The sequence below is a fragment of the Suncus etruscus genome, chromosome 16 (genome assembly GCF_024139225.1).
Source record: "Suncus etruscus isolate mSunEtr1 chromosome 16, mSunEtr1.pri.cur, whole genome shotgun sequence".
In the NCBI taxonomy this organism is placed as follows: domain Eukaryota; kingdom Metazoa; phylum Chordata; class Mammalia; order Eulipotyphla; family Soricidae; genus Suncus; species Suncus etruscus.
In genome coordinates, this window is record NC_064863.1 from 51,933,633 (window position 1) to 51,960,481 (window position 26,849).

A 26,849-nucleotide genomic window follows, 5' to 3' on the forward strand; every position below is an offset into this window, starting at 1 on the left:
TATATTGAGCAGTTCACAAATAGAAGATAAAAAACATGGGGGGGGGATCATCACTGTATAAGTAAATATTCAGCAAAAGTTATAGCCATCAAAGAAAACACCCAAAAATGATGAAGAGACATAAGTGTCCTTTTTATGCCTTTTAAAATAGTTGAGTGGGTGTTAACTCCATGGCACCATTTTTATCTGTGACTTAGGACTCTACAGTACTTAAGTTAGAAAGGGTAAATGAGGAGAAATGATGATAGGAGTTAAGGAAGTTAAAGAGAAATATGATCTTATGAAGGGGTATGCAAAAGGGCAGAGTACAAACTGGACATTCTGCATATATAAAAACATAATTCAATGATAGTGAGTACTACTAATGTTCTTGTGCACGCGGGGGCTATCACACCCGCACAATTTTGAAAATATAAACTGGACAGAGATTACCAGTGACTTCAAGAAGCTGGGAGGCCAGAAGTTCAGGGCCCCACCCAAACCCTCCCTAAGGAGCTGATTGGATAATGGGGGAAAGCCTAGGGTACCTTCGAGTTCCACCAAGGGGCCCAACTCACTGGCTTGCCCAGGCATGTGGCCCGGGGAAGCCCTGGAGATCTGGAGCAAGGTGGTAGAGGGGTGCTGGGGTTACCCAAGTCCCGCACCCCTACTAGGCCTGGTTAGGAAGGCCTCCGGCATGGGGGGAGCCTGCCAAACCCCCTCCTGCTAGACTCCCGGCTCCCAAGAAGGAGAGATCCTTCAAGAAGCTGGGAGGCCAGAAGTTCAGGGCCCCACCCAAACCCTCCCTAAGGAGCTGAATGGATGATGGGGGAAAGCCTAGGGTGAGCTCCACCAAGGGGCCCAACTCACTGGCTTGCCCAGGCATGTGGCCCAGGAAACCCTGGAGATCTGGAGCAAGGTGGTAGAGGGGTGCTGGGGTTACCCAAGTCCCGCACCCCTACTAGGCCTGGTTAGGAAGGCCTCCGGCATGGCGGGAGCCTGCCAAACCCCCTCCTGCTAGACTCCTGGCTCCCAAAAAGGAGAGATCCTTCAGGAAGCTGGGAGGCCAGAAGGAGAACCAGTTCTAATCCCTATTTTTAAATAGTGCTAGGGGGAAGCATCATTGGTTGTGTCTCACTAGCATAGAGTAAATGTCTCCAAAGCATTACCATCTGTGTCACCTCACCCCCATCCCTCCTCCTCACCATACCATTGCTTTAGAAAGTTCTGCAATATTGAGTTAAAATTGAGAACATTTATTGCTACTTTCATCTGTATTCTGTTTTGAGATGCTTTCTCAACTTCCAATTGACTAAAAGATTTGGCACTTCTGTTCTGGAGTATTGCAGTTAAGTTTATAAGTGAAAGAAAGCAATAAATGTAAAGTAGCTGAAATTTCAACTGGGTTCTCTACAATTCCTTAAATATTAGCTTCTCTGAATATTTCTAGATCTACTTCTAATAAATTATATTGCTTGTAGTTGAGGCAAAGAGAAGTTTCTAATCTTACATTTAAAAAGAAATACAGTTTATGCTTATGAAGGATGTTACTATTACTTCTAATAGTGATAGAAATATATTTAGTAAAAACATTCTCTATGAATTTAGGGGCACAACTAACTGGAAAGAATGATTATTCTATACAGTAGCAAATGTCAGCTTTGAAAATTTTGTTCAGATTGGTTAGTTCTTTTTTTTTGTTTGTTTGTTTCTTTTATTTTGGGGCCATACTTAACAGTGGTCAGGTTTGTATTTAAGGGAAGATGGAAATCTTTACCTAGTCATCTGTGGGCAAATAAGCACCCTACTCTGCACTACCTTTCCATACCCAATACTAAGAGAATAATAGTAGCTCAAAAGGTTGCTCTAATTCGTATGTCAGGAGACCATAGTCAAAATTGCTCTTTATTTGCTTGTAAACACTTTAATTTCTGATTTCTCTGTTTTTCACCTTTTTCCTATTTACTTACATCTGTAGAAACTCATACTATACATAGTAAAAGGAGATTTTGCTTTTCCTTTATTCTGTATATATTCCTTTTCCTTTCTATATCATTTGAAAACTCTAAAGAGTTTTAATCCTCTAATTAGTAAAATGACTTGAAGCCTTAAGCTTACCTAGGAGTTCCTTTGTGCTCTACTTTTGTTTTCTATTCTCTTTCTTAAAAAGAGCCATAAACAATCCTCTATTTCCCATTGGCAAAATGGTTTCTTGGAAACCAAGTGTCAATGATGTCCTATTATTGCTTTCCTTTTCCTATGATTAAGACTGAATTGTCAACTAAACTGGTTTCTAAGTGAGTAAGACATCATGCGGTCCCAGTTTGAACAAGCATTGTAGGTTTTTTTCTTTTGAATTTTATTTCAGATATCTCTACCACAGGACCTGTTGGCATGGGAAGCACCACAACCAGTACTACCCTCCGGACCACAACTTGGAATCCCAGCAGGAGTACCACTCCATCCATGTCAGGAAGGAGAAATCGGAGCACCAGCACCCCATCTCCATCTGTTGAGGTTCTGGATGATATTACTACACACCTTCCATCATCATCTTCCCAAATTCCAATTGTGGAAGAAAGCTGTGAGGCCGTAGAAGCACGAGAAATCATGTGGTTTAAGACCCGCCAAGGACAGATGGCAAAACAGCCATGTCCAACAGGAACTATTGGTAAGTCTATCTATAAACGGTAGTATAAGCTGAGCTGTTTTATTACTTTGATCTCCCTTTTCTGCCATGTTTTTTTGAGGAGGGTGTTATTATTATTTTTTTTTTAATTTTTTTGTTTGTTTTTTGGGTTGCACCTGGTGATGCTCAGGGGTTACTCCTGGCTATGTGCTCAGAAATCTCTGCTGCCTTAGGGGACCATATGGGATGTGGGGGATAGAACCATGGTCCATCCTAGGTCAGCACATGCAAGGCAGAGATGCCTTACTGTTTGCACCACTGTTCTGGCCCATATTTCTTAATAATAATTTTTATTGTGATCAAAGTGAATTACAAGTCTTTTAACATGCTCTTTTCTGTTTGCTTACCCATAAAAATTTGTACTTTACAGTCGATTAAATTCTAAACTTAGCTGAACTGCAGTATAATATACTATCAGAGTTTGCAAATGGACTCTGATAAAGTCACAGTGAGAATTTGGTGATATATGTGAACACCACAGTTTCACCTCTGTTGTGGGCTTTCCAAGTGCAGGTACAGATGGGCAGCATGAATCTAGGCTACTCCAGAGCAGTGTTTTTTCCCTGTGGTTGCCCAGAGTGAATCACTTGATTTTCTGGGATTTATTCTTATACTTGTCACCGACTTCATATGTTGATTGCAGAAATTGAGGTCAAGGATGTTTGTCTTAGAAAATGATTGCTGAATTTGTTTAAAATTTAGCATACGAGTAAGCTTGAATCATTTTTTATTAGTAGCTTTGCTTTTAATAGTAAAGGGGCCTTAACCTTGTGAGGACCAATTGGTAGGACCCTATCTTTCACATATATCCACTACAGAGAGCAATATTGCAGTGTTTTATCTAGGAAGTAATTTAGAACTGTTATAGCCAGAGAGATAGTATAGGGGGCTAAGATACTTGTCTTATGTTCAGCTGACCCCAGTTCAATCCCTACTCAATGCAGGCATGCCAGGAATGACTACTGAGCACAGAGCCAAGAGTAGTTCCTGTGCACTAATAAGAACAATCCCTCTCCCCTAAGAAAATTAGCTCTTCTTTCTACATTCAGTTGTTAATGTCATTCCTTCTGCCCTTAAATGAAAGCCAATTTTAAATTAGAAATTGTAATGATTTGATTTTCTTGTTACAAACATTAATCTTTATAAGACCAATGATTGTTGCAGTGAAGAACATTTGCTCTATTCCTTAAACTGTATAAGAAAAAATATATGTAGTGGCATTACAACAAACATAAAATAAATATACAGTAGTATTTATTGAGTTGGGCGTTACTGGTTTGTACACTAAATAAAGTGTATTATTTCTTTTGGGTCTTTTTTGGGGGTACAACAGGTGGTGCTTAGGTCTTTCTCCTGACTCAATGTAATGCAGATTCCATATAATATATCTATTTATAATATATAACTGTACTAAATCTATTTATTCCAGTAAGTGGACTTTTCTTTAAAAAGTTCCAATGGGGGACTTTAGATATAGTCTAAAAACAATATACTGTGCATTTAAGAGCATCATATTTGGTACCTGTATTCCATGGTCTTCTAATAATTGTTTGTAGTTACACCCTCCCCTCTACACATACTAAGCAGGGAATAATCTCAATTATGACTCAAAATTTTTTTTTAAAGAAAGAATTCAAGAGGCCAGACCGGTGGCACAAATGATAGAGTGTTTGACTTGCACACACTAAACCTAGGACAGACCGCAGTTTGATCCCCTGACAACCCATATGGTCCTGCAAGCCAGAAGCAATTTCTTAGTGCATAGCCAGGAGTAACCCCTGAACATCACCGGGTGTGGCTCTAAAACAAAATAAAACAAACAAACAAAGAATTTTAAGTCCAAATGTAGATATATTATCTAAATTTTATAGTATATAAAATGGTAAGAAGATCAATAGTAAACTTTTTTTTCTTTTAATACTCTTAAATATCATTTCTCTTTACAGAGATTAATATTTCTCTCTAAGTCCCTTTACAGAGAGAGATCAATGTTTAGTGATACAATATTTTGGGGAATTAAAATAAGAAAGGAGTTTGAATCTGCTTTCTCTCAGACCTTCCCTTCAGTCAGTTCTGGACTTTAGTTCTTTCATCACTAAAGAGCAATATTAGTTAGCACATTTTAGAACCTTGAAATGAAGATTAGTACTTTATTTAAAAGTGCTTTGCGCAGGACTGGGGCACAATAGGTAAAGTGTTTGTTCACCTTCATGGTGTCCACCTTGTTTCCAACCCCCACTTTCCATAAGGTCCCCTGAACCTGTGAAGAGTGATTTCTGAGCACAGAGCCAGGAGTAACCCCTGAGTGCCTCCAAGTGTGGCCCAAAACCAAACAAAACACACACACACACACACACACACACACACACACACACACACACACAAATGCTTTGCAGATTTCACAGCTCTTTAGAAATTGGTTGCTATTGTTTCATGCAAACCTGAGTAATGCTCTCTGGTGATAGTTTACACGTATTTGTTTCACACATTTTCAGTCCTATACTTTTGTTCAAATCCATTTTAATGCTACTATCATTGTTCCCTTACATTTATCCTCACAATCTTCACAGTTCTTTTCTAAAACAAACCAACTCATTTGTCTCCACGTTTTTGTGTTCTTCATTGGTTTTGCAGCTCCTAAGGATCAATAACTGATGTTTTTCAGCTTTACTTAACCATCTCCAGTAAATGAAACTCCCTTATCTAGTAGTTTGAAGTATATGGTTTTCCAAGTAGATCATAGTTTTATTCTGAAGCAACTTTTTACATGTGTTTGTTTGTTTTTCTAGATAATCCCTTTATGATTCAACTGCAACTTTCCTCTGAAAAATCTGTTACAACAAATCAGATACTAGATCTATTTTGTTCATGGCATCATTTCCTAAACCAGCATAGATGCATTCATTACTTTATTAATATTGAATAGTTTTGTTGGTTGTATTTAATTTTTCTTAAGCCAGCTGCTTGCAAAGCATTTTACATGATTTTTAATAGACATTATCTCAGATTAATTATCTAATATAGCCATGGATCACATTCCAACAAAGAGGTGAATTATACCAAATATAACAAAAGAAAAATAGGCTTAATATTTGATGCATATCTATTTATTTCATTTTTAGGAGTATCAACATATCTCTGCCTTGCTCCTGGAACATGGGATCCCCAAGGACCAGACCTCAGTAACTGTTCTTCTCCTTGGATCAACCATATAACTCAAAAGGTAAATTTTGTGACTCATAAGGAAGGTTTTACCAAACTGAATATACTGTAGTAATTTTACCAAACTATTACAAGCAATATAATAAAAACATAATAATCTGGAAGAGTGCTCTCATTTTAATTTAAAAGTAATGACAACCTCTTATATACAATGAGCTAATTTTTGTATGCTGTTCTTCTTAAAGGACAAATTCATGAAATTCATCTCTGGCAGGCTGTTTTGATTATAATATATTTATTAATAATAGCATTTCTACGATATTGTGAACTATAGATATAGAAATTCAAATGATACTATGAATCAAGTAAGCAAAAGCTCCCTGCATATATACATTTAGATTTTCTTGTGGAAGTAATAATTAATGCAAAAAAAGGTCTACCTTTAGAATTTTAAGCTTTTGGATAAATGACATGTAACCTAATCATTTATCAGTGTTAAAAGAATACACATGTGACAGAATCTTGCAGGCTAAAATTTTAAGGACTTACTTGGTTGCAATATGTTGAACATTTTTATTATTAAAGCACTATGGGGCTTTGAATTGATTTCATTACAAACAGAGACCAGATGTGCATTTATGCCAAAAGGGCTATGGGATGAATCCTTATTATAGCAATTTGTGTGGATTTATGCACTCCTTAAAATGGAGAGTCCTTCTATGGCACATTAGCAGTGCTGAGGAATTTCTGAAAGAGATTTTTCCTGAGAAATGTTACAAATGATGGTCTTACTAAAAGCCAGTCTGTGCCATTTGCTCTTTTCTCTATTTGTTTTTAACCAGGCTCAACCTCAATAATATACTGTATAATAATCCATAAATATCTACTCAGTAAATCGTTTAGCAGATGAGCCATAACTATGTATTTATCCTAAATCATGGAAGAACAGTGGTTATATTAACTCTAGTTATCCTCTTACATATGCATCTACAAACTTGTTGCTATTCATAATGATGCTTCTCCAATTTCAGCAGTTCCTGCCACAGTTTTTATGTCCTTTGATTTTATTACAGTGTAGCTCAGACCCCAGGGCAAATAACTCTTGTTGAATGTGATTAGATTAAGAGATCAGTAGCATATCTCCTTACATTAGCAACTTTTAAAAATACTCCCTACATATTTAGCCCAGGGGTTAATATTAATTCAGCAATAATTCACCTAGATGGCTTAGTATTTTTATGATTTTTTTTACCTAGTTTGACTATTTCACTGCAGAAATTACAGGGTGGCTTTAACCAATAATGACCCTTAATTCTTTGCTTTCCTCTGCAGACCTGCTAATCTTATGACAAAATAGATAATTCTTTACAAAGACCAGACAGCTGTTGCCCATTTGATTTATAATTTTTTTTCTTTTTTTTAAGTTAATATAATTTATTTTGTTTGTGGTGTTCTTAATTTTGTTTTTCTTTCTTTTTTTGTGTTTTTTTTATTTTATAATAGCTTATTTTTATTGAGGATCAGAAGTTAATATACGGTTAACATTATTTCTGCACACATCTTTCCAACAATACCCCCACGGCCTGAGCACTTCTTACCTTCACAGTAGCCCAAGGGCCCCTTTCATAATAGCTCAATCCAGGGCCTATTTTAGTAACATAGGATTGAAACATAAACCAATCAGATTTGTACAAGTACAACAATTTTAACCAATGGGAGCATAAACACATTTTGATGGCGGGAAGGATAAAGAGGAACCTGGCAGGATGGGGGGAGGGGAAGCAAATTCTTAAACAAATAGCTAATTGATATTTACGCAAATACAATTATTTGTTTAGCCTATTTTCCATTTAGATCTATCTTTTGTGCAAGCAATAAGGATCATAATTTAAACTTTACAAAAACATATCTATAACTACATGCTTGAGAGCAGTTACAAAAACAGGTTCCATGGAAAGGTTAAGACATCTGATTAAGCCAGATTCTTTGTGCTGAGCTAAATTTATTTGCAGAGTTTTCTGTTGGTTCGGGGCTATGCAAACTTTTGTGGCTTGAATCAGACAGGCGGTGGAAAATTCATTCAGAGTTCCTTTGATATGTGGGGTGCTCAATCTCCCACATCTCCCCCTGTTTAGTATACAATATAGAAGGGACAGACGTGCCTCGGTGGACTGGCCACACTGGGTGAAGAGGTGTGGGGCTTCCAGTCACCGCATCTGCTACCCTTGATTCAGTCGTTTCCAAAGCTTGGCAAGGCACAGATTGAGGTCTATGCGCCAGCTCCTCGATAACTTCAAACTTAAGAACAGTTCTGTTTAATACTATAGAATTAAAAAATTATGTTAAGATTATGAAATTCAATACTTAGAATTCATAGTAATACCTTAGCTTGATTACTTATATATTTATTACTTTTTTAAAATGTATATTAAGAGACTTTGGAGTACTTTAAATCAATTTAGGTAATCAACCCAAGATTATGTTGAAGCTGATTATTTAGCTGGGTCTTAAGCTTAGCCCCACTGCTTAACATGGATTCTTTATCACATACTCCAATACTTTCTAATATTAACGTTATGAGCCTCTTTGAGAATACCTCTTCAAACATGTTATCTTCAGTGATTTACTATATATTCTCCCCACCTACATAGAGCATCTTCCATAGAATACCTGCATATCCACTTTGTCTTCCTTGAGAACCAGAATCTCAACAACAAAGCATTTGAAGTGTTCTTCATGGTAGTTTTGAAGGACCAAAGACATATAAGAGAAGGACCATGAAAAGGGCTTGTACCAAGGGCAAAGTTATTTCCTCGTCTACACCTGTGGTTACTATGTATAAGCAGTGATATAGATTGAAATGTGAGTCTGGAGAGGAAAGTTAACCAAAAATAAGAAAGAGCCTATCCTCAGGGGACTTTTTAGAAGAGATCTATGGCAATAAATTTGGTGGTCTTACTCTCCCACTTCCCTCTTCCCTCTTTCACTATCTATCCTCCCCACCGGCCAACCTAAATGAAAACCAGAAAAGCGTGAAGGTCTTAATGACCGACCTTTAAGTTCATTGTCTGAGACATCTAAATGGAAGAGTGTGAGGCCTTGGACTAGCAAATGGAAAATACCCAACATCTCAGCTTTGATCTTTTCTTCTATAGCTACTTGTTCTCCAATCAATTTCCATTTCCTCCTCTGATCTTCCCTCACTTTTCTGCTCTTACATACAGCCTTTATCTTATGGGTTTTATACTATATTGAAAGAAAGGTCATATAGAAGTCTAATAGTTACTTTTCTCCTCACTTCTTTGTAATTTTTAAAAATTTCAAACTTTTCAGGAATATATTTTGCCCTCAGTAAAAAAAAAAAAGGAAATAAAACCCAAACATAGGAAAAAAGCATTTTAAAAAATGTTTTAAATGTGATTCATAGAAACAGCATGTAAATAAGAATGTATACTGAATGTGAGATCCTTCCTTTATGGTTTTATAGTGTTCTGCAGAATTGATGGGGCTGTAAAGAAAAAATTATCTCTGAGTCATTCTCCCTAACTGTATACAAAGAGAAGACCATTTATTTCATTGTCCATACAACTTATTCACTTATGTTGGATGCCATTATAAGAGCAAGCATGTACAAATAAAAAAATCACAAGGCTTATTTTCTTTTTAAAGTTTGCTTTTTTTGTTTGTTTGTTTTTCGGGCCACACCCATTTGATGCTCAGGGGTTACTCCTGGCTAAGCGCTCAGAAACTGCCCCTGGCTTGGGGGGACTATATGGGACACCGAGGGATCGAACCACAGTCCTTTCTTGGCTAGCGCTTGCAAGGCGCTTACCTCTAGCGTCACCTCGCCGGCCCCACACAAGGCTTATTTTAATTCAATTAGCAAACATTTTTTATTTTATTGTACATAATATTCATTCATTATGTCTAGTACCATTAGAGACAATAAGCATGTACAAATAAATGAATCTCAATGTCTACGTTATTCAGATAACCCAACCTTTTTTTTCTTTTCTTTAAGAAATGTGTGGGTTTTTTTCAGTCAAGCTAAGGGGGAGAAAATAGTAATTAGCATTTTTTTGGATCACAAATGAATTAAAGTCACTTTATACTAGTGAAATTATAGATTAAATTTTGAATGGAATTGGGAGTAAAGTATGTTTCAATGGATACAATGTAAGCCTTTAAGATAAGATATCTTAAAAAGTTGTTAATAGTAGCCAAATTTTTTACGATGCCAAGATTTAATAAAATACATAATGTGTACAGGAAGAAAAAAAAGTCAAGAGTCACATACTTTTAAACTAGCAATAACAAGGTGAGAAAGGAAGGAGTGAGATTATAGATTGTCAGATAAATGAATTATACACAGATAACTACATGATTGGAAACTGAGGGAGGGAGATCTGTTCTTAAATTAATGTTTCACAAATATTTTCCAGCTTTTACTAAAAGCTGCCAAAATTAGTTGAATGTTTTGCCTCTTTAAACATTAGTGGCAAAATACTCCATTTTCTCATCTTTCTTAATGATAGTTCACCAAAACCAGTTTCATTCATCTGCTGGAGTTCTAAATTAAGCTCAGTTTTTCACAAAGGAATTTGTAGTGTGTTTACCTTTATGCATTTTAATTTATAATTTCTTTAGTGTTTTTCAATAACAACTATATAAAAGTATGGTTTTAAATAAATTCCATTTTTATTTACCTATAAAGTGAGATCAACTTTTTATCTCATTACCTTAGCCTAACTATTCTATGAAAAAGGAAATACTTAATTTTCTTATTTTTAGTAAACAATATTATCTTATTTGTATAAAAATATTGACAAATTTCTAAATAACATAGAATTTTACTTGTATTTTATAAATGAGAATGTGAAATTCTAGGTTATATTATCTTTTTACAATATAAAGCCATCTAGCAAGATAGATTAAATTAAATATCAATAGGTCTGAATTTCACTATCATTTTAGCCTTTTCCTGATTATACATGGAACAATAGCAAACTTTTTTCTTTTTTCTATTTTACTAGAATATACCCAGGCTTTCAAGGTTGTAGACTTACTTAATTTACAGTCCATTTTAATTGTGAAAATATCTAACTTGCCCTTATGACTAAAATTTTTTTGCAAAATTGGTAAATCTTAGCCAAAAGGGATAGTTGCATAGTTAAACACGAGGAATGACTTCTTTATAAAGTGATTTTGGCAACCTTTAAATGTTTGCTGTAATAAATGTCATAAAATGTCAAAACTTATTTTAAGAAAAATTGTTTTTATTGTGTCAAATTTTGAAATTCAAACAGTCTTTTCTGTCCTTATTATTACCTGTGCTAAAACAAAGTTTTTCCCTTCTTATTTCAACTCCTAGATAATAGCAAACCCACCATTTTATGGAAGGCATTGATTCAGTAATCCTCAGAAAACTCCTAAGATTTCTTTGTGTGCATATTCATATTTCTGAGAAATAAGTTTAACCGAATTTTATAAAAAAAAAAGTTTTACAGACATTTTAATGAGGTCTGTAAATTATGATATTTCAAGTAGCGATTTCAGCTCTGGCTCTTTGCATGAAAGATTTGAAATAAGCTCAAGATATGAGTAAGGTTCTATAAGGAATAAAATCATTCTAAAGGTCCCTAACTGAGATGAAAAAGATAAATATGGTGAGCAGACAAGGGTAATTTTTGGTAGCAACTAGAAAAAATAATCAGTGAAGACATGGCAGAAAAGAAGATCATGTTGACGCTGAGCATGAATGTTGGAGTTCATAGAAGTCACTGAAACAAGAAAGCACTCACTAATTACGCAAATCACAAGCATAAGAATAACTCCATGTTTCTCCTTTTCTTTCCTCACCCACATTATATAGATGATATGCTGATCAATTTTTAAATTCCTCTCAAATGAGACATTTTGCACTTTTGTGCACTGGTAAGGAGCTTATCAATAACAACTTCCTCTTCTGCTGCAACCTCAAAGCAGGAATCCAATCACTCACTCCTGAGTCCTTTAATCCATTTTCAGGCGTAGATTTCAAAATAAAAACTGATTAAATAACTCCTATTTAAACATTGTAATATTCCCTTTCCGTTGGAACAGTACCCAGCTTTATTCCTTCATTTAAAGTCCTCCTAAACTCCATGACCCATGACATCTCTACTAAAATCTATTCTATGTGAGGGGCTCCACAAATACTCATAGACTTCTTTTATTTTTTTGCATTGCATCACAGATTTAATTTTTCCTCAGAGAACCATTTCTTAAATTATTTCTGAACATCATGCCACAACTTAAAGTGCTTTGGGAATAGAAAGATAGAACAGGTGTTTAAGCACTTACCTTTATTGCAGTTGACCCTGTTAAGTATCAGTCACAACATATGAACTCCTAAATACTGCTAGGAATTATTTCTGAGCATAAACTAGGAATAGCTTCTTAGTACTGCCAAGTGTAGTCCACATCCCAAAAAGGATTTACTAGATAAATAAAGTGCTTTAATATTGTTCTATGGCACAGGAATTCTCTATTGCACCTAACAAAACCAAAATGTAATAATTTTGTGTAAACAAACTGTTGCCCTTTCCATTGCTAATGTTATCTACCTTCATGTTACTGTGAAATATTTTTCACCATTATCTCAGATTTTAGTGCCTTCTTAACAAAAATTTAAATTTTGGATAAAGAATTTAGAAACTATAGACAGTGTGTGTCTTAATTATTGAGTTACATGGAATGATTGATCAAAAGATATATGGGATACATAGATTTCTCCTGTGTTTTATTTATTATTTATTCATTTTGTTTCTGGGGACATTCTCGACTGAGCTCAGAGTATATTCCAGGCTCTGTGTGCAGAAGTCACCCTGTCTGTACCTAGGGAACTATATATGTTTCCAGGAGTATTCCTCGCAGGATTGACCACAAGCAAGGCAAGCTTCTTATCTCCTATTCTGTCTCTTATGCCTTCATAACTTTTAAAAACCAAATATAGCTGTCATTAAAAAGTTCAGGTATAGGGGCCAGAGTGATAGTGCAGCAGTAGGGCATTTGTCTTTTGTGTGGCTGATCCAGGACAAACCTTGGTTCAATCCCCCACATCCCATATGGTCCTCCAAGTCAGGAGCGATTTCTGAGCACATAGCCCTGAGCATCACCGGGTGTGGCCCAAAAACAAACAAACAAACAAACAAAAGCATATATATATATGTATATATACACATTTTTGGCTCTATAGGTATTAATATTAAATCATGCATACAGAAAAATTAACATTTTCTTGTAGTGTCTACTATATTCTGTATTTCCAAGCCATGATTATTTTATACTTTACTTTTTAAATAGCCTCCTAAATTTGTTAGTATTTGGTTGTATTTTTACCTGGAATTATTTGTGGCTAAACTTATCCCCTTCTCTATCCTTCCCACCAAATTTCCAGGTATTTATTAATTTTATACTGCATTCCCATGATACCTCATTTACATTTGTATTTTTACAGTTATCATTGCATTGCAAAGTTAATACTAAATAGCTATATGTTTTTCTTTCTCACTATGCCCATTCAGCCAGTGGTAGAATATATGCTTCCAAGTATCAAGCTCTGTAGAGCATTTAGCTTTGATTTCTCAGGAGAATTATACATGTCAAATGGTGGCTGAATGAATAAAATATTTGGTTGTGATTTCTCAATTTTAAGAAGAGATCAGAATGAATATCTTTGTCAATCTTTAATTTTAAATTAAAATCATTTTGTAGCTTTACTATAAGTGTTTTTTATGACTTTTTATATTATTTTCTTCTTAACAACTGTGTTGGTGAATATTGAGCTTCAGAGTTTTTGGTAGAGATAATTAAATTTCTTTCATAAAGAGTTTTTAAAAGCTCAATAATAGCTATTGGGGATTTGGGATATAGCTCAAAGAAATGTAGTGCATACTTTGTATTCTGAAACCCTAGGCTCAGGCCCTGACACTGGATATTCTTCCAAGTACCCCAAGAATGACTTTCCTGAAATATGTAGCTGCTATTTTAACATATTCCACTGTTGACTATTATACTTGACTCTTTTGCTATAAATAATCAGATTGCCTATTGGCATAAACATATATAGTTATTGTATCTTTTGTTGGAAACAACTATAAGTTTGTCATTTATACTGTTATGTAACAGTTTTACATCATCTATGTTGAGAACAGTTATGTAAGTCATTCTTTTTTTTCTGGTATTTCATTACTATATCTAAATTCTGTTTTGTTTATTTGTTTGATTTTGGGCCTCACACCCAGAGGCATTCAGAGTTTACTCTGGCTCTGCGCTCAGAAATCATTCCTGGCAGGCTCCAGAGACCATATGGGATGGTGGGGATCAAACCCAGTTCAGCCACATGCAAGACAAACACCATACCCACTGTGCTATAGCTTTGGCTCTATGTACCTAAATTCTTAATAAGGAAATTATAATATCCCAATATTGAATAATTATGTTGAAAACTAGGCTTACACAGTTACTCAAAAAAGGTGTAATTATAATATAAAAATGCATATGATATCATTCATATTATCTTTGAGAAGTCAATTTGCTTTTCTTAATATTGTCTGATATAAGTAATGGAAGTCAATATTTGCTTGCTTAGTTTTGATGCTACTGTGTTGAATAAATAAAACATATGCCCGGCTCAGTAACTCTCAAATTATTTTTAACACAGCCCATTTTAGTGAGCCAGAGGACTCCAGAGATCCATCTGCCCTGACATTTTCTCATAAAAAAAAAAGTATCGTGTGGTAATACATAAAAGAGAACAGTACAGTAGTGACAATAGTAATAAATCATTCTAAGAACACAGTGTTTCACAAAGTAAGCAAAATAAATTTTGCAAATATTATTATTATAATATTAAAATAGCTGAGAAACTATAAAAATACAAAACTCTTGAAGGTGCCCTATATAATAAAAAGGAGTATCCCTTCATAAAAGTGTAGGAATTCCAGGTATCTGAAGATTCATGTCAACAATAGGATTTTTGTAGTTACCAAAAAATTCTATGATATGTAGGGTACTGATAGAAAGCACACAACTGATGAATATTAGTGGATACTGCTGTCTCAATAATAGGTCTATACTAAGTTGTAGAAATCATTAACCATATATTAGACTATAAATTTTTTTTCTTTTTCTTTTTTTTTTTCTTTTCGGGTTTTGGCCCACACCCAGCTGCGCTCAGGGGTTACTCCTGGCTCTGTGCTCAGAAATCACTCCTGGCAGGCACGGAGGACCATATGGGATGCCAGGATTCGAACCACCTTGGTCCTGGGTCTGCCTCTTTCAAGGCAAATGCCCTACCGCTGAGCTATCTCTCTGGCCCCTAAGCTGTGAGTTTCTTTTAAAGAGATAAATTTCAAATCAAGGCTTCAAGAAAAAAAAATACAAAGGCAGAAATACTGAGGAATCATTTTTCCAGTGAAAATAGGTTGGATCTTTTGTTTTTATACCTCAGTGACTGTAACTCATATTCAAAATTTATGATCCAGGGAAACCAATACCAATAAAGTTATTCAAAGTTTTTGTCTTTTTAATTATCTTTTTCCCTCAATTCTAGTTGAAATCTGGAGAGACAGCTGCCAACATTGCTAGAGAACTGGCTGAGCAGACAAGAAATCATTTGAATGCAGGGGACATAACCTACTCGGTGCGCGCCATGGATCAACTGGTAGGGCTCCTGGATGTGCAGCTGCGGAACCTGACCCCTGGAGGAAAAGATAGTGCTGCCCGTAGTTTGAACAAGGTAAGAAGTGGTTATTTATGTTTGCAAAGTTTTAGTGAACTCAGTGACACTTTCATGATTAATCTCTCTTTCTTCAGAATCAAATGATTTTAGAGAGAATGACTCTATATAATTCATCCAAAGCATTGTTTCTTTTTAATAATGATCTTAGTTGGCTCTCAATTGAAAGAATTAATAAAAGACCATCTTCATATCAATTTTATCTTACATAAAATAAAAGTAAAACAATTTCCAGGAAGAAGCAGGATTAGTATGTACAATGGTCAGTCACCAGTTTGATCCCTGGCACTGCCCACATATATATGGCCCCCTAAACACTGCCAGGAAAGATCCCTGGAAATAGAGCCAGAAATAAATGTTGAGCACTGCTGGGCAGTCCAAAAAACGAATTGATAACAACAACAGCAATAGTAATAATTAAATAAATATTTATTCAAATGTAAATTTAGAAAGTAGCAAAGATGGATGTTAATAATCAGTTATTATGTTGTTTAAAATAATTAAACCCAAAATGTATTAAATAAATATTATGTTTATACACATATCCATGTTATTTGATTATATAAGCCTTTATATTACTTTGATATAACCTACACACTATGTAAGTAAACATTGCTTACATGTTATATAGTAAAATTACTATATGCTTATATATTAGTATTTATTATAAATATTATAATCTATACTCAGACAATAAATAACATATGGTGAATTAAGCACATAATAAGTAAATATTAAAGCTGCAGAAATAGTAAGCAAGTAGGACACTTGCCCCCCACAAAGCTAATCCATGTTCAATCCCCAGCACCCATATGTCCCCTAAGAGTGACTCCTGAGCACAGCCTGGACTGGCATTCCCTGCAAAAAAAAAAAAAATTATATATATATATATATATAGAGAGAGAGAGAGAGAGAGAGAGAGAGAAATATATGTATATATATATATATATATATATATATATATATATATAAAATTTCTGGCCAAGGAATAGTATATGGGTAAGGCGGTTGCCTTGCACACACCTGACCTGGGTTTGATTCCCAGTATCCCAGTCTCCTGAGTACCACCACGAGTGATTTCTCAACATAGAACCTTGAGCATCTCTGGGTTAGGCCCAAACTCCCTGCCCACCAAATACATATGTTTAGAAGTTTCACCATCAAATGAGAAGATTTTTTCTGAATGTCATTTGTGTAACAGAGATGTTCAGATAATGAAATTGGATTTTTAAAACCTTAATTCATCACAATAATTTTGCTGTATCCTCTATGGAAATCATTGAACTATTTTAGAATAAAAATGATTTTTAAGATAGGACTTAATACATTTTTATTTTACCAAATTGAGGCTCATCAAAATGGACGGAAATTTTTAAATGATGATGGTTTGGTATAGAAATGTCAGTTACCACTCTATATTCTCATACAGTGTTCCTTCTATGATTTCATCTTCAGAAGACAGATTTAGTTTTATCTATTAGATGTAAACTATTATTAAGGATTACCCCATCGTGCTGAGCATAAAAGAGTTTCTTTGTCATCTTTTCTCCTGATAGAATCACAGCCGAGATCCTGATAGAATATAATCCACAACTGCCAATGTAATCTGGTGCACACTGTGAATTTAATGTGTTAGCACTCAGGCTGTCTCATGTTATTAATGAATATTGCTGCCAGCTATTGTTAATGTACTGGAAGTAAGGTTTCTCTTAATGCTTCATATCCATAAGTTACTTGATATACCAATTCTTTGTGTCTACTTTTTTTAAAAAAGGTGATGATGTCTGATGATATATGGTAAAGGTGGCAATTAACATTGCACTCTAACTGGCTACAGCTAATCAGCTTGCCTATTCTGAATATCAAATAACTACATAATGGGCAAATTTCCATTTCTGAAGCTTTTTAATGTTGTCTTTTGTTTCCCATTTGACTCTTTTCAGTTGTTTATATAATGTGGTTTGTCATATGTTAATTTGCATGATGGGGTAAGAATGGGAGGGCAAAGGTTATTCACACTTGCTGCCTTCTCTTTTCCTGTGGCTCCCACTGTTCCCTGAAGCAGTCATAACCCCTCTGATTTGCAAATCTCAACTCCACACAAATCAATTGAGCTCCACATGGTAATTCCCGAGGCTTTAGAGTCCTCTAAAAGCAAGATTTGAGTCAGTGATTCAAATGACAAAGTTGGCAATTACTTGCACTCATTCCTTATAAATCTATAGAGGAGTAACTGCTGTATGCTTATTGAAGACTATGTGAATTAAAGTTGAGAGAATATTAGCCAAACAAAGGCATCAGAGTAACTGCTTTTTAATATGTGGGTATGCATTTTTTTTAATGATTAAGGCAGCAACAACAATAACCAGAAAAAAAAATAGGAGGAAGAAAACTGGTTTGTAAAATACAGAATTATTAAAGGTAAATACATTATTTTATCAGCAGGGCAAATATTTGGTTATGAGCTGCTATTCACTTTTTTTCTAGAAAAATAACATTGTATTTAAACAAACAAAATCAGATTTCCTATTCTAAAGAAGTCTCAAAATTGTGTATATTTGAAGGTCCAAACAAAATTTTCAAAGAACAAGGTAGTGATACATCAAAATTTGTTTTTCATTATGTCACTTATTTCTTTTTTTTCCTCACCATATGTCGCTTATTTCTTAGCCTTTATTTACCCCGTAGAATCACACAAAGTGTATGATTTTTAGTTTTAAACAAAAATAGAATTTTTTGCATGTATGAGCTTATAGTTTGTGTCATATTATCGATGCAATCTGTAACCACAAATTATCTTTGAGAGATGCTTTCCAATTTTAACATAATGTAACCTTGTCTATCTTTATTTGTGAGCAATGAATTAATAACTAACTTTAATTTGGAATGAATCATTTAAATTGATTTTTATTTATTTTCACTAATTTTAACTAAATCCATTTCAAAATGTCTTTCCAGTAACAAGTATATGCCATTCTGTTTTCTCTTAGGGCTTTAAGGTGGTGGTCAGTTTTTCAAGCCATTGCTTATATTATGCTGCTGCTTAGCTCTCACTTCTTCTAGACAGTAGTACACAACAAAATAAGGTGTTTGTGTAAATGTGTTCTTTTATTTTTCTTGTTTTCTTCTGTCACTAACTTGTTTTTTCTATTCTGTGTTTAATCTGCTGTCTTAATGGATTCAGCTTCAGAAAAGAGAGCGCTCTTGCAGAGCCTATGTCCAGGTACTTTATGCATTTTTATAAATGTGTTACGTTGTTAATTGTTTCTTTTCATGATAGCTTATCTGGGCATGTAAAGAGTAATGGTAATGTGCTCTGGTGAAGAAAAGGAATTTCAAGGGTGAAGCATGAAGTGTGGGTCTGCAAATTTTAAAAACTCAAATATACTAAGAAATTTGGCCATACCACAGCTCTGTAATTTAAAAGAAAAGGGAAATCAGCTGTGCAGATGTTGGTCATAACTGAAATATGGGTGTAATATATAAATTGATAATAATTCCTACATTGCATCAGCTAATTTGAATGGCAAATGATTAAAATTTGTCTATCAATGTCTCATAAGACAATGAACACCCTGAATATTTTGAATATCCTTATGCTGTACCAATTGGATCTGTTTGTTGACTCCTGATATGCTGTGATATTTCTCTCATTCATTATAAACACATTAATACTAATGTAAGTGCAAGTTTTCTCCAATTATCATTTTGGTTAACAATTAGACTCTAAACAAAAGACTTCCTATTTTATTACTCTGTTTAGAAGAGACAACAGTCAAACTTTCAAGTTTATTTTACAGGAATGGAATAAAGTGTAAAAGAAAGAGCAAGAATAAGAGAGGGAAGGAAGGAGGGAAATTCAGACTATATGCTTTATTTTCAATGTATATGTTATAATTTTTAAGGAGAAATAAACACCTATTAATAAAGCTATATCCGCAAACTCAGTTACATTCATGTTCTCAGATTGGTAGTCCAAAAATTAAATCATATCAATTTCATCACTTTCTTAATAAGGATATTATATGAGATTGTCATCTAGAAGCAAATAATATATTACTTTTTATTTATATTTTTATTCAGGAATTACAGTTTACAATAGTGTTGGAGTCGTTTTAAAGTTGCTTTAAAGTTGTTTTAAAGCCGTAAGCAGACATGGGTTCTTTCCTTGTCATGATATGTTTCCCCCAGGTAAACCCAAGGGTCACTCCAGTTGCAAAAAGGGAGGAATTAAACCTGAGTCCTGGTGGATATACCCCCCAAACCAAAAAATATGAATTATATTGGTTTTTGGTTATACTCGGCAGTGCTCAGGGGTTACTCCTGGCTCTCTGCTGAGAAATCGTTCCTGGCAGGCACCGGGGACCATGTGGGATGCTGGGATTCGAACCACCTTTTGGTCCTGGGTCAGCTGCTTGCAAGGCAAATGCCCTACCGCTGCGCTATCTCTTTGGCCTCATAAATAATATATTTTTAAGAATTAAAATAAAAGAGTGAATGTTGAATGTTGAAAAGAGAATAGGAAAATAAGTTTTTAATTACAATTTATAATGAATCAATAGTTAAGAAATGAAAAGCTGTATAAGCACTGAAAACTGATTATTATTTTTGAGCAATATAAAGATCTTTTTTTATTACAATCATGTCATCCCTTTAATAGAGGACCTTGAAGATAATTAGCCTTTTGATATTTAAATCTATAAAACGCATGGTCATTCAAACATGAATCTCTGATGAAAAATTAATGGCACAGTTTATTCAGTGGTTGATTTCCTGGTGTTATAATTGACTGACTATAAATAAATATTTCAGTTATTGACTAAGTATCTATCCATTAAGACTATATACAAATAGAATATTAGCAAAATAGAAATCATCTGCTCACTAATATAAATTACCTCTGTTTTAATGTAGATCGCTGTTCTGTGGGATACTAGAGTAAAGATTATTTTTCAATTTTTTCAACTTGACTTTTAAAAACTTTTTTAAAATTCCTATTTCTATGTTCCTTATTTCCTAAGTTCTTTATTTCTATGCACATTCTGAACTATTCAAGAAGTAGGTGTTATATATGTTTTATGCATAGTATTGGAAAAAGAATAGTTTTGTCACCATAAGATTCTTTTAAAATTTTGACATTTTCATGGGCATAAACAAGGAGCCTTCTAGAATTATTCTTGATCACCGAAAGTCATTTTAACCTTTAAGTTTATAGGTACAATGTCTAAATAATGAATCACTGAGGACTATATTTTAAGTTTTACTTTGTAAAGTTTTTGTTTTTGTTGTTCTTTTTACAAAAACTAAATATAATTTTGAGTGAACTTTTAATATGATAAATTGATTAGCATAGAAACAACAAAAAACTGACTACTATGACTTTTTAAAATATATAAATCTTTTCAAATTCATTTTGCCTCCATCTCAAATTTAAAATAATCAAAAACTAGGTGCCGGAGAGAGAGAGAGCATAGTGGTAGGACTTTTGCTATGCATGCGTCCAACCAGAGGCTGTCCCTGCATTGATTCTAGCATCCCGGAATCAAATATGGCCCCCTAGGCTGCCAGGAGCGGTTTCTGAGCACAGAGCCAGGAGTAACCCCTGAATGTTGCTGGGTGTGACGCTGAAACAAAACAAAACAAAAAACCTTGTATCTAATATATTTTGCTTATCACTATTCGGTTATAATTCAATTTTATACTAAAAATCTTATATAAAGTCAAAATATAAATAGTCCCATGGGGAGCCAGAGAGATAATTAACAGGTAAGGCGTTGCATATGACTGATGCAGGATTGATCAAGGTATATCCCATACCTTATTCCTGAACATCACCAGGAGTGATTCCTGTGTACCGTCAGGAGTAATCCCTGAGCATCACCACGTATGGCCCACAATCCAAAATAAATAAATAATTTACATGTGTCATAGAAAAAATATCATTGCTATATTTCTTGAGTAAATATAAAAACTTTATTGGATATAAAAGTTAAAACATGTTGGGTGCAAAAAATAAAATATACCTTATTACATTTTTGCCATATAGATCAGTTTTTTAGATTAAAAGTTTTATTTTTAGGGATGAGACAAAAACGGGTAATATTCACTCTTATTAGTAGTAGTAATCTCCTGATTCACACAAGCTTTCACTGACAAGTTGACACACCTTGTTTATTAGGTGTTCTAGTCATCTCAAGGAGGCTATGTGAATATTTTGTAAAAATCTGTCCTTCTGTTACTTACTTTTAGAAAATATATTAGACACTAGGATGAAGAGAAGAAATTATTCCCAAGTTTACACAACTAGCTCCCAGGACACTAAAGCTGTCTTGATGTTCAAATGTTTCTTTAACACTATAATAAGAATGCAAAATGAGAATGCTGGAGTGAGAGTGCAGCAGCCAGAACACATGCCTTGCATGTAGCTAACTGGGATTGAATCCCTGGTCTGCTATCCTGAATACAGAGCCAGATAGATATAAGCCCTGATCATTGCCAGTTGTGGCAGGCAGTCCTATTTCAGCTACTAAGTATCAGGTAAAGCTAAATAAAAAATAGAATATTGGTTAAACAGAAATTCTCTGGTTAAACAGAAAATGTAATTTTCCTCTATTTTAATATAGATCACTCTTCTGTGGAATTCTAGAATGAAGAATATTTTTCAACTTTTGAAATTGAAATCAAGCGGGGAAAAGTAGATATTAATTAATATTAGCAAATATTTAAGTTAAGATGAATTATTAAATTTTTACAAAATGGCTGCACCAAAAACAAAAATAAAATAAACAAAATGATATATATTTGTAATAGCCAATGACATACTGGGGAAAATGGAGGTTAATGAGTATTTCTTAAATTTTTACAGTATATTCAAAGTGTTTAAAAAGTCTTGAATAATAAGCTAAAAATTTCGAAAGAAAGTACGAAGGAAGGAAGGAAGGAAGGAAGGAAGGAAGGAAGGAAGGAAGGAAGGAAGGAACGAAGGGAGGGAGGGAGGGAGGGAGGGAGGGAGGGAGGGAGGGAAGGGAGGGAGGGAGGGAGGGGAGGGAGGGAGGGAGGGAAGGGAGGGAGGGAGGGAGGGAGGGAGGGAGGGAGGGAGGAAGGAAGGAAGGAAGGAAGGAAGGAAGGAAGGAAGGAAGGAAGGAAGGAAGGAAGGAAGGAGGAAGGAAGGAAGGAAGGAAGGAAGGAAGGAAGGAAGGAAGGAAGGAAGGAAGGAAGGAAGGAAGGAAGGAAGGAAGGAAGGAAAGGAAAGGAAGGAAGGAAGGAAGGAAGGAAGGAAGGAAGGAGGAAGGAAGGAAGGAAGGAAGGAAGGAAGGAAGGAAGGAAGGAAGGAAGGAAGGAAGGAAGGAAGGAAGGAAGGAAGGAAAGGAAAGGAAAGGAAGGAAAGAAGGAAGGAAGGAAGGAAGGAAGGAAGGAAGGAAGGAAGGAAGGAAGGAAGGAAGGAAGAAAGGAAGGAAAAGGAAAGAAGGAAGGAAAGAAGGAAAGAAGGAAAGAAGGAAAGAAGTAATCCCTGAGCTCTGTTGGGTGCAACCTAAAAAACAAAACAAAACAAAAATAAGGAAGCTTAGCTTTTTATCTTTAGCTGCAAGATCATTTTAAACAGAACTGACAAGTTTACTATTAGGAGCTAGAGATAGTTTATATTTATTTATTAATTAATTTTACTGTGGTTAGGGTAGTATACAATAAAACTTTTAATTTTATTTTATTTTATAAAATCTTTATTTAAGCAGCATGATTACAAGCAAGATTGTAGTGGGGTTTCAGTAAACACCTTGTCACCAGGGCAACATTCCCACCATCAATAGCCACCTCCCTCCTTCCCAACCCCTGCCTGTATTCGAGACAGGCATTCTACTTCTCTCACTCATTAAATGGTCATGATAGTGTAGTCATGTTTTTGTAGTTATTGGAAAGACAAAGTCATAAAATTTTCTGATATGTGGATGTATGTGGAATCTATTATCCTGAGTCAGAGGGAGAGAGACACAAAATAGTCTCACTCATCTATGGCTTTTAAGAAAAATTAAGGACATTATTGTAATAATGCCCAGAGACAATAAAGACGAGGGCCAGAAGAACCATCTCACAATATAAAGCTCACCACAAAGAGTGGTGAATACAGTTTTTATTTTATTTTATTTTATTTTATTATTTTATTTTATTTTATTTTATTTGAGGCTAAGTCCCATTGGCTGGTCATTGGTTTATACTACCATGTTAAATGTAACTTGCTTTAGAACAATAATTTTCTTTTCTTTTCAAAGGCAATCATAATTAATGATGTTATACTGAAAAAAGAAGGGGAAAGTAAAACTGAAAAATATTTTATTAAGGAATTAATTTATAATTTTTTAAATGTGTCTGCACAATTTTTAAAATTTCTATTAATATATGATAGTTCTAATCATTTTACATCCTTTGTAAACTTGGGGTGTGTGTGTAAATTTGTTTTTAATTGGTGTGGTTACATAAATTTTTATATCTGCTCACGGGAATAGAGGTATAGTCAAATGAGAAGATCTAGAAGTATAATCTATGAATTCAAAATATAGGGACTCAATGAATGCTCTTTAATTTGAATATGAACTAAATTGAATATGAACTCAGCATAGAAAACATTAGTTTCTCTTCTTACCTTTCTATATATTGTCTTGATTTGATTTTTTAAAAATTAAGTCAATGAATGGACTTTTTTCCTTTTATTTGTGTAATCTCAAGTACTCAATTTCAGAAAAGTCAGGAATGGGGAGGGGGGTTCTTGGGCCACACTGCTGAGTGCTCAGGAGTTGTTACTAGTTGTTCTTTGGGGAACTACATGCAATGCCAGGGAAGAGACTAGAGTCAGCCTGTTCAGGCACATACACTAACCCCTTTAATACTGTTTCTACCACACAATGTTCATTCTTTTAAATAGTAATGGAAGTTAGCATTATTCTTTTTTGTTTTAATTGGGAGGTTTATTCTTAATGCTGGACTCAAAATTGGCTCCTACCAGTGCTCAAGGAACCATCTGGGGTGTTAGAGATTGAACTCAAGTTAGACACATTCAGGCAAACATCCCACAAATTGAACTACCTCTCAGACTCAATTAGAATTATTTTTTTTATCAGAAATACTTAGAATTACCAGCATTCATTTTTATTGCTTTAGAAGCAGTACATTTTTTGTGTAAAATTTTTTTATTTAATTTTAACAGCACGTTCTTAGGTACTCCAAAATTTAGAGGCTTCTCATTCATGCATTTGACTTTGCCTAATGGAAAACATAAGTACATATATTATTAATGTGATTTTTTTGCAGCTTGTTGTTATCTGAATAGTAAAGTTGATACCTGATGGAATAAAGGTACAGAGACCAGAAAGACAGTACAGCAAGTAAGGCGCTCTTGCATATATTATTAATTTGAATTTATGGAGCTTGCTGTTATCTGCATAGTAAATTGACACCTGATTAAAAAAAATGTACAAAGGCCAGAAAGACAGTACAGTAAGGCTCTCTTGCTTTGTATACCTCCAATCAGGGTTCCATCCCTGGCACACTATACAGTTCCCTGAGCCCTTCAAAGAGTGACACCTGAGCACAGAACCATGAGTAAGCAAACACTGAGCATCATTTTATAATGGCATAAAAATGGAGAAAATTACATTTATTAAAAGAAAGGTAGATAAATGTAAATTATGCATGTGTGCTTGCACGCACACATACACAAAAACTGATTTTTTATTCTTTTTGAAAAGTCTCACATTCAGTTTTCTTTTGAAAGGAGAGTCACTCAGGGGTAATGCCTGACAGTGTGCTAAGGTATCATTCAGGTTGGCTTGCAGATCATATGGGTGCTGGAGATCAAAACTGGGTGAGCTGCATTTAAGGCAAGCACCCTATCTACTATTTTTCCTATATTCCTTTTATTTTATTTGTTTTTTTGTGGGACACCCCCGTTTGAAGCTCAGGGATTACTCCTGCTATGAGCTCAGAAATTGCTGCTGGCTTGGGGGGACCATATGTGACACCGAGGGATCGAACCTCATTTTGTCCTAAGCTAGCACTTGCAAGGCAGTAGACTTTACGTCTAGCGCCATCGCTCTGGCCCTATATTCTATTTATTAAAAGATGTCTATGAGGTTTATCAAGTCTAGTAAGTATTTTAAACAGTCTTTATTTATTACAGTTTGGTTATTATAATCATTCACTAATTTTAGTTAAATTTTATTTTGCCTTGCACATCCACTGTATTGAGCTATCAGTAATGCAAAAATTATCTTTCTTACATGAAAATTATTCATAATATTTTGAATAAAATATTTCAGAATTACTAGAGTAACTCTACACTGACATTTTATCAGTTCTGACTATTCTAAAATATCCATAAATGGCAAATGTGTGTGTTCTCTCCTGGGGTAAAATTTCTGGTGGAATAATATATAAACATTGCATTAAATATGTAAAATATAGGCTTTGCTAAATGGTGATAAATGTGGTAGATGAAAGTAAAACAAGAAATCCATCACCATATCAATATTTGAGCAAAACTCTGAAGGAAGCAAAGAAGTAAATTATGCAGGTATGCAGAGAAAAGCATTCTAAAAAAATGAGTCTAGAAATTGCCAGAGGGGAAAGTCTGCCTATAGTGCTCAGAAGTTAGTGGAAATGCAGCAGACTGAGACATTATAGGAGGATCTCTCAAGAAACAATGAATGGATCTTATAGTCCATTGAAGGATTTCAGTGTTCTGTTGAATGCATATAACCACAATAGATTGTGTGTGTGTGTGTGTGTGTGTGTGTGTGTGTGTGTGTTTACACAATACCTAGAAGTGCTTGGGACTTACATCAGGATCTTCACTCAGGGATTACTTCCGGTGTGGCTCAGCTACAATATGGCATGCTGGAGATGAAACCTGGGTGTGCCACTTTCAAGGCAAGTGCCCTTACACCTGTGTTATTAGTCTAAACATTTAATGATATGGCCTGATGTGTTTTAAAAGTAGAGAATAAATTTTACCATGAAAAGGAGTTGTTTGAAGCTGGGTGCTCAACTGGGTATAATGATTTCTTGAAATAGGATAGGAATGAAGTAGGCTTAAAATAGTTTTTCAACTTTAGAATTATTTTTGAAGTGTATATGTCAAGAGATGCTGTGTATTAAGTTTCAGTGAAAGTGAAGGATGGAAGCAACAGGGTGTTTTTTCTGCAATTTTTGAAGGATAAAAATCACTATTGAGATAAAATCTCTGAG

The 26,849-nt window shown here is 34.6% G+C and overlaps 1 protein-coding gene across 1 annotated transcript in view; it reads left to right on the plus strand.

Annotated features, from left to right (window-relative positions):
* The window catches only part of ADGRL3 (adhesion G protein-coupled receptor L3), a 558,496-nt gene that overhangs the window by 402,734 nt on the left and 128,913 nt on the right, over nucleotides 1–26,849 (plus strand). Inside the window, exons 8-11 of the mRNA XM_049790056.1 lie at nucleotides 2,348–2,650; nucleotides 5,791–5,891; nucleotides 15,426–15,611; nucleotides 18,796–18,834. Coding sequence (XP_049646013.1) covers nucleotides 2,348–2,650; nucleotides 5,791–5,891; nucleotides 15,426–15,611; nucleotides 18,796–18,834 — 629 coding nt within the window. The remainder of the gene's footprint in view (nucleotides 1–2,347; nucleotides 2,651–5,790; nucleotides 5,892–15,425; nucleotides 15,612–18,795; nucleotides 18,835–26,849) is intronic.